The 9,026-nt window shown below is 56.6% G+C and overlaps 1 protein-coding gene across 1 annotated transcript; it reads right to left on the reverse strand.

Annotated features, from left to right (window-relative positions):
- Positions 1–1,969: 1,969 nt before the first annotated feature.
- On the reverse strand, positions 1,970–4,949 carry BESB_026600 (tetratricopeptide repeat-containing protein; the record flags this gene model as incomplete). The annotated part of the gene is made up of 5 exons (XM_029361340.1): positions 1,970–2,158; positions 2,400–2,695; positions 3,350–3,579; positions 3,753–3,898; positions 4,551–4,949. 5 exons carry the CDS (start codon positions 4,947–4,949, stop codon positions 1,970–1,972), a joined length of 1,260 nt encoding a protein of 419 aa, XP_029215695.1.
- Positions 4,950–9,026: the final 4,077 nt, after the last annotated feature.

A 9,026-nucleotide genomic window follows, 5' to 3' on the forward strand; every position in this document is an offset into this window, starting at 1 on the left:
GCGAGACTAGGATTTCGGTCAGGCTCGTAAAGTAGGTTACGTCGTTCACACGCCTGCGTACATATGTTTAGGGCTACTCTGCAATGGCAAGCTGCATTTGTCTATATTCAGTGCGACACGCCCTTCTGGAAGGCGTAGCCTACAGCTCGAAGGTTGTAGTTGCAGCGATGATGGAGATGGAGTGGGATGGCGCGTGTGTCGTCGAGCTGCATGCGCAAGTTTAGGAATAGGCGTGCGGAACGAACTCGAAGGCGGGTCATCGTTATACTGTCAACCCGTACGGGTCTCTAGAAAACTTGACTCGCAGAAACACTTGTTCTTTGTCGCGGGCCTCCACCTTGGCCTTCAATCTCGCGAATATTACACACACGCGTGCACGCGATGTATTCTGTCTGCATTTGTGCGCATGCATCGATTCACATATACCAGAAAATGCCGATAACCTCGGCGAGTGCCTCCGCAGTGCTGAACGACTGTCCTCGAGGACCTGCCTCGCTCGTTACAACGCTGCATGATCTGAATCGCCGAAACAACCTCTGAAATATAACAGTGTTTAGCCATGAGTTGCGACGCCTGAAGCGTGCTTAACGAAAAGCTTGGTAGTGAGTCTGCCGCTGACACAAGGCACAGCACGGCTAATCGCAGAGACAGAGAGGAGAGAAAACCCGAGCGCGCGCAAGACAAAGTCTCCTCGGCTCTCTCAGGAGCCGCGGAAAGCTCTTGAGCACTAGGCAGCCATACGCGGCATAGATCACGTGGAGAACTCCCTGCTAAAATTGCTAGAACTCGATTCCTACGTCTTTATAAACTAGCTTTTCAGGCAAGGACGGAGTGCGATGTAGATCCGTAGAACAGGTCCTGAAGGTCTTTATCGACCTGTTCCAAGTTACGCTGTGCGATGGATGACTCCTTTCTCATGAATATGAGACTGAGTGCAAACAAGTAGAGGCGATGTGTACCACGACCTTTAAAAGAAAGAAAACCTCCACACACAGAGAATCGAGACCAGGGCGAAACGCCGTGACATATAACACAGAGCGACGAAGTCCACTGACGTCTTCGACGCGGGAAAACGCGAGCCAGGACACGAATCGAAAAAACACGAAGAACAAATGTGGACATAAAAACGGTGCTCTGTCGGCTGCCGTCTGGTCCGTTCCTTTCTATAAAGGGGCACCAGCTTGGAGCGGACGAGGCCACGGCTTGACTGGGCTAGAACTGAGCCAGCAACACATTCACAGCTGGTCACTCTCTCTCACACACTTCACGTCTAGCCTGCGGAGGCTGCGAGAGAAAGGAGAGAATTCGCGTACTGCGTGTGGAGAAGTTGCGCGTTTTCCACCTAACGCGCTGCCGACCTCCTTTACAAGACGCGCAGCGCGGACAGCAAGGGAATCTCCGCGCCCCATTGACGCGAAAAAGGCTGGAAAAGTGAAAAGCGTTGTGCCTCTCAGGCGTCCTCTGGAATGCGGAGCTTCTCCACCATCGCATCTCGAAGGAACTTTTTCTGCGCCTCCGTCTCCTTGACCTGAACAGCCGCAGGCACACGCGAAACTCTGACTTTTAACCAGGTGGCAAGGATCGCTTAAGAAGTAGAAATCAGCCGGTAGCGAAACACTGAGAAAAAGACTACCCAGACACACAGAGCGAAAGGCGAGAGAGCCATGAAAGGGTTCGAGAGAGAAACGAAGAGGTTGGACGGAGTAGACGAGGCGGCAGACAACGAAGTTCGAGAGGCGCGGCTCTGGCCGCACGCGGCCCCCGCGACCGCGGCCCTGCGTAGGAAACAGCAGCGGAATGTTTCTCGTGACTGACCCCCTGCCACATGTCCGCGAGCCCACAACTGACTCGGGTGCGTAGCGTTCACGCAGCCAACTGCACTCTGCCGCGCTAGGCAGCTCGCTCAGCAGCGAGCCTGGTGCTGGCGACCCTCTCGCGGCAACCAGGCACGCGCCGTTGACAGAAGACATCACGCGCTGCGCCCGCCTCGTTCGCTGTCAGCGGCAAGCTCACGTGAGGAGCAAGGCCACAGAAACAAATGGCTTCTTACCAGGATGTGAAAGACGGGGATCCCTGCAATGCGTTTGACGATTTGAAGCATGACGATCAGCGGCATGTCAAGCGGCACGTCAAAGAGCAGGTCGCCAGGCATCCCGCACTGTAGAAGTTCGGATAACACGCCAAAAACAGAGCGCGCAAATGCATCCCCCTTTGCCTCGCTTCACCTGAGCACGCCGCCGCTGCGTTGGGAATCGCGTCTTCCGCTCGCTGACTTCGAGGCCCGCAGGCCCCGCGTCTGCTCTCTCCGCTCTCGCAGGCTCACGTTCGAGTGATGAATAACGCGCATGCCAACGGAGAATCTCCGCTCCATCTGGAAGGTATAGGGTCGCAGGTCTCACCTCGTAGTAGGCGCACAGGCGGTCTACCGTGTATTTTTTCTCCACGTCCCACGACGGGGAGTCAGGGTCTCCCTCCTGTCGCTTCGAAGACAAAGGAAACATGTGACTCAAGTAATCGCCGAGGCAGTTACATTCGTCAAAGTCCACGATCGTCTCGCTGACCATGACCTCGTCCAGCAGCAGCGCCACGGTGAAAAACAGACGCGGGAAGCCCTTCTCGTCGCGCTTAACGTACGGCCCCGAGCAGTGAGAGACGATGGGCGCGATGGAGTAAACTGGCGCGACCACAGAGATGCCTAACGAAGACACCGGCGAGACAACCAACGCCCCACGAGCTTCTGAACGACGCACTCGCACGCCCCATGCATCTGCCTGACCCTGCCGCGACTCCCCGTGCTCGCAGCGCGCGAGTCTATAGAGACGCGGCCGACGGGAGACTCCCGAGATGGCGAGAAGGAAAACCGCCTCAATGTCGCCTCGCATGCGCCGCTCGCTCCGGCCGCAGACGGCCTGGCCCCGTCCCCGCGTCAACCCGGCTTGGGAATTGTAGACCTCGACTCAAGTTCGGCCAAGCAAGTCTTGGCGCGCTCACGTTTTTTCGAGCCCTCTGAGCGCCCCCTCGAGCATCTCCGGCGCCTGTTTCAGCGCAGCGAAGACGGCCAGCCACGCACGACGGCAACTCTAGTGTGGCTCTGCTCTTCACGCCGAACAGTGTCTCTGTCGCTCGCGTCGTCCTCCTTCAGCTGCGCGGCAGCGCTCAGAAAACATCCGAGCCTCCGCCTCCCCCACCTCCCCTCCTCCCCCTAAACCCTATCTTCGCCCCCTCCCCCCCCCCCCCGAACCTGTGGATATCGCGGGCTTCAACAACTTCCGGCTCACAGTAGATATAAAAAAGATGCAAATCCGCGTCCTCAGTAGACAACTCCCTCCAGGGTCCGTTGGAGACCTACCGCGCGTGTGAAGGACGTCTGACACGGACGGTGTTTTCTTAGCGTCGCTGAGTTCCTTCTGTCGATGACTGTCCTTCTTGCCCTGGCGCTTCTCCCAGAGCTCCTGGGCCTCCGCTTTGACCTGCTTCAGCTGAGCGTTCTCGGGGTCGCGCTGGAGCCCTGCGACAGCAAACGCCACGCTCTGTCTATACAGCTCGAGCAGTAGTGAAGCGCGCGCCGCCCGGTAGTAGCTGAGGAAACAGGAAACCAGAAACGCGCACCGCCACGTGACGTGTTATAGACGAATTCACTCAGAGGCACTCGCTCTAATTTGGGCGCTTTCATGGCTCAAACCTCTCGCAAGCACCGCGGCATCCGTTTCCACTCCTGCCTGTACTTCGAAAGGCAACGAGCTGATCCTTACGCTTTGACGTTGTCCGGGTCAAGACGCAGAGCCGCTCGGCAGTCGTTCACGCAAGAGACAAGCTCGCCGAGAACCAAGTGGCACTGTGCGCGGTTCGAGAGCAGCACGGCCTCGAGCGGCTTGTCGCCGCACTGCTGGTCGAGGCCCTGAAAAGAGTGTCAAAGCAGCCACGAAGAGAGAACGTTTTACGGGTCTCCGCAGAAATCAGCTCCTTTTGTCGCGTGAACTTGCGTGTCTGGATAGTTTCCAGGTTCCTCCGCACGCGCTGGAGAGCGCGAACTGCGCTCTGCTCAAAGAAAAGTCGGCTCGCCTCCTCTCCGCCTGGATAGCTTCCAGTGACCCTCCTTCCTACTTAGCAGAGAGTACTCACGGCCCGAGTAGGGGCTGAACTCTCAACGAGACGAGTGTGTTGGTGCAAATCCGCCGAGAAACGAGGTCCTCCAGTTAGTTGCCAAATCCCAGAAACTCATCTGTCCCCACGGTAGTACATAACCCAGGAAAGCAGTGGCTAGAGTAAGTAGACGTAGAACTAAAGCAGACATCCAAGCGAGGCGCCACGTCAACAAGAACCCGCGGCTCACGCCAACTTCGACTGCCTCTCTCTGCCTCTCCCAGAATGAAGCTGCGCGCGGAGAGGCATCGCGCTGAGAACGGCGAGGCTGCCTTCGCCGTTGTGACGCCTGTCGTTGTGCCCCAAGACACCGGAGCCGAGGAACGCTCCGGCGCGAGGCTGGTTGCCACGATGAGACGCGCCGGATTGTTTCGGTGGACCATTTCTGCGTCTGCATCGACACTTACGGCTGAGTAGCACTCCAGCGCCATTTTGGCGTTGTATCTCTTTTTGTTCCTCTTCTGTTCGTCTCGCTTCCCCGCGGCCTTTTCGCGCTCTTCCTGTTCGAGTTTTTCCTCTTCGTTTCGCGCGCCGATGGTCAGCCAGTTGTTGCCCTCCTGCTTGAGTTTCTCCGCGACGCTCTTGGCCGTTTCGCCCTCGTAGGCGAGCTGCTGGAGCGCAACGAGGTGCGGGTTGTCTTCCAAATTGCTCGGCAGCTCATCCATGAAGAGCGGAAAATTCTCATGCCTGTACTTTTCCTGCAACTGCTGCAGATACTCGGGCGAGACGTTCCAATCGAGGAGCCCGTCGTCGTCCTCCAGGACTGCCCCCGGCTGGCCCGCTGCAGCTGCGGGGCTCTGCGCCATCGTGGAAACCTGGGAAACAGACACACCGCAGAAGACGGCAGCGACAGCGACTGGAGGAAAAACGATGTGACCGAAAATGAGGCTCGTAGGCAAGAGTGGGGTGCCCTGCCACACAAAAAGAACCGCTGTAGAACAGGCTTCGCCAGCGGCGCTAGTGCCCCCCTACTCGTGCGGTGTCGTCGCTTCGTAGATACGCATGCTTAGAAATTAAAACTCGATCAGGAGGTCTCGACCCGATACATGCGGACAGATGCGACGCCGTGTATAGTGGAGGTGTCAAAACTCGAAAATCTGTGCGTCGATGCATAGGATTTCGGGAACTTTAAGGGCTGAAGCCATGCTAGGACTCGCGCATGAAAGAAAAACTCGTAAAGGAGAGACTGAAGAGGAGTTCAGATGGAGAACCTGAAACCAGCGCACATGACTGTTTCCGGAACAAATGCAGGGAGAGGGGCTGTATGGGCGGAGACGGAAGGAAAACGAGGGAGAGCGACAGGCCTAGGCGAGTGCCGGGAGCAGCACTGACAACAGTAAGCTCGCAAAAAGCCTCCAGTCCCACGCACACGCAGTACGAGGCTTTTTCCGAGCGTTTCTAGAAGAGCCTCAAGGGCAAGTTTGTCGCCTACAGGGGCTCTCCATCCGAAATCCGACGCAGTCCGCGACACCTGCAAATGGGTTCTTGCTAGAGTGTTGCTACGACAATATCCCTCGACAGATACCTCGGTTCAATCTTTCACTGGCGGCAAACGTAGCCGCGGACGGCGAATCAGCGCAAGGCGCCGAAAACATGGGACTTGAAAAATACCTCTCCGTCCAGTTATCATGAAGACGTATTCCCCGAAAAGGTGTACGGAAGGGACCGAAGGCGCATCTGGAAGTGTTGCCGCGGTTCCCTGCTGCACCTTCTGCAGGCGTCGGCTGAACGTACCTTTGCACAAATATGCTACTCGAGTCACCCTCCCAGTTGATCTTCGGCAAATACAGCGAGCGCTACAAAGAAGGGGGAGAAGGGCGGTGGAGTGAGATGTGCAGCAGGAGTAGGTGTCGTCGAACAGAACTCAAAGACACGCGCGCGAAAAGTGAAAAAGCAGCAAAATGTGGAGTGAAGTGCGGCGGAGACACACAGCCTGCGAAGCTCGAACCAAGCCCCAAACATGCTTCGACACGGGCCCTTCGAGGATTGCCGGGAAAAAAGCGAGGCTCTGACGAACAGGGAATTTTTCCGCGGTTCGGAGGCCGCGATTCTCTTCAGTGGCCCCGATTTGCTGAAGAGAAATTAGAGCCTCACGCGACGAAGAAGGCGTCTCCGTTTCTTTCATGCGCATCTGGACTAGCACGCGCGCACGCCCCCATCACCTCCGCCCTGACGCCTGCAGCCACGCCTCGATGAGGACGGCGCGCGAATGACTGGGTTTCCTCCGCGAATGACTTTTCTTTAGCAACGAATGCAAGGTGGCTCGAGCGGAGTCTCTACAGACTCAACCAAACGCAGCGGGATGACAGGATCAGGCTGAAAAGCTCCTGCGTAGCGCGCCCGGTACATGTCTCCATCAGCTGTGGGTCGCCGTCCGCTTGTGCGTTGGTCGCTCCACATCACCAACCTTGTCAGGGAGAGCCACTCGAAAGGCCAGTCCTGTGAGATCCGGGCGGTTCACGTGTTCTTCGACGCGAGCAGAAGCGCGCTATTCGGGGCCGAGACTGAGTTGCTGAAGCTCGAAGCCAAATGGTCTGCTCCATCCGCTCCAGACAAGGGGGGAGCGTGCCTACGCCTTGGGCAGTTCGAGTCGGACGTCCCGCCCACGAGATTCGTGTGGGCATAATGCGCGTCCTGGCTCATCGGGTCAGCAGTTACAGGAAACCTCCAACTCATAACTCTCGTGTAAAGCCCTGTTGTCGGCCGCGTAACTGATTGGGAACTGGATGAACATTGTACGCGTCTCCGGCCGGGTTCGAGAGAGAGACAAACAAGCTCTGTATGATTGCGTCACCGTACCACCTCACTGGAATGCCTGAGACAGATAAGAGTGATAGATTTCAGATCACGGTAATCATGTCTGTGCGTAAGCTGGAAGACGAAATCGTTGTCATGCGTCAGACCGTCCGAAACACTGGAACCAGACGGGGGAGCATTGTGTGATGCCATGGATAGTATTGCAAGATTAAGAAGATTTAGTGGAATGTCACGGTAGCGTGAACTCTTCTTTTGTTCCACCGCACAGCCGGGCGGAATTTCTCCGATAAATCACCACCTCCGTGCCCCTGCGAAGATTGACAGATTGACGCGCGAACAGCCAATCGGGCGGGACTAGGGGACTCGCGAGTTAAAGTCTCGTCGAATTCAAGAACTCCTTAGGCTTCGGATGCGGGGCATCAGCCTTTAGTAACCAGTTGCGAGCGTTACTATCGACTGTGTGAGCAAACGGCATGGATGCAGGACGGTCCGCCGCGTAGACTCGTTGGGTGGATCTCGTGCCCACGAGACACGTATTTGCGCCAAAGAGTGACATAAACATCGATCGAGATCGCTTTCCGCACAAATTGCCCCATAATGCCTTATTCAACATCAAAGCAGCGGCAGAACCCGACTTGGATGTGTGCTGACCCTCCGGTCTTGAAACGGGAAAAAAGGCGACTCAGGGGAGCCGCTGAGTCGCCCCCAGCAGCAAGGTGGCTCAGGTTCTTACTCAGAGATTTCGCTGTCAGTGAACGGGAAACAGAGTCACACGACGATTCGTCATGCGGGACGAATCGTCAAGCGGCAGGGAATCAGCAGCTGAGTCTGTGCAGGACGCACTGGCTACAGTTCGTCGATGCGAGTCACACGAGTCACGCGATTCGCGTGAGTGTGCTTCGGTATGTCCTAAATGGCAGTCGTCGGCGAGCTGCCTATCTGCCTATCTCGTGTGGAGATCCGGTAGCTTCGTTTTCGGTTCTGAGAGCAGCTATGCCGAAAACTCCGCTCCGAACGCGAGCTGCGAAACAAAGTGTGATCGTCCCTGCGCCCCTAGCATAACAGAACCGGGAGGGGTTCACACGCAGAGCTAACAAGACATCGAACTCTAAGGGGAGACGCGCAGATGTTTTTCCCGCATGTGTATCTCGGCGAGCAAGACTGACAGATCTGCTGTTTTATTTCCTCGCCGGATCACTCCGAATTTGTCCCTTCCAGTTCCAATACCGGAGGAAGAAGTCAATTTTTTGTTCTGCTCCAATTTTCCTCCAGTGACACTTTTGTGACGCTGTCGCATGTGGTTCCCTTGGGTGTTGAGGCGGCGGGAGATCTCCCTCGGGAACATCGGGCTTCGTGAAAAGATCTTCTGAAGGCGAGAAGGGACGCAGGTTCCGAGCAGAGAAAGAGGGAGCTAACGCGACGAGCTGGCAGACTCGCTCTTATGAGAGCAGTGTGTGCAGTTGATGTTCTCGCGTTCTCGCGGAGTGTTTTATATGCATTCAACTCGATCTTTCGGTCTGAGGTTCTTATTCCGGAAACAGAAGCGGGCAGTGAAGCTGGCGATACCAGGTTTTCGCCGCGTACGGTTTTCCCACCTTTTTGGGTTTGCTCTCCTCCCGCGATGGAGTGTTGGCGGCTTTGGTACATCGATTGAGCTCGTGTACCTCCCTATCCTAATATCTCTCTTCCCTTAGATCCCCTTGCAGCGGCCTCCTCTCCGTTTTTTCCGTCGTTCTGTGCGCAGCGGGCGCTCCAACGCACCACGGCATGTGCTGGGAATCATCACGGTCTCTTCTGTTGTCCGGCCCGTGCTCTGGCTCATCTCCGTCACCACGCAGCCCGCTGCTGCGTTCCCTGTGTGCTGAGAAGAAAAACATACGAGCGTTTCTCGTCTTTTGCCTGCGCCTTGGCTAACCATGATCCGCTCAGCGTCAGGACCGTGTTGTGTGTGTACATCGTGTCGGTCTTCGTTGCCAAGCTGTCCCCGCGCCACGCTCCGATGGATCTCTTCGTCCCGTTCGTTCTCTCTTGCTGTCGGGGCTTCCGCCCTGCCTTTACCCTCGTCGCCCGCTCGCCGGGCCTCCGTTCCCCGCGGCATCCATGCGAACGATTCCTCACTCTCATTC

Source organism: Besnoitia besnoiti (assembly GCF_002563875.1).
Source record: "Besnoitia besnoiti strain Bb-Ger1 chromosome Unknown contig00014, whole genome shotgun sequence".
Lineage (NCBI taxonomy): Eukaryota > Apicomplexa > Conoidasida > Eucoccidiorida > Sarcocystidae > Besnoitia > Besnoitia besnoiti.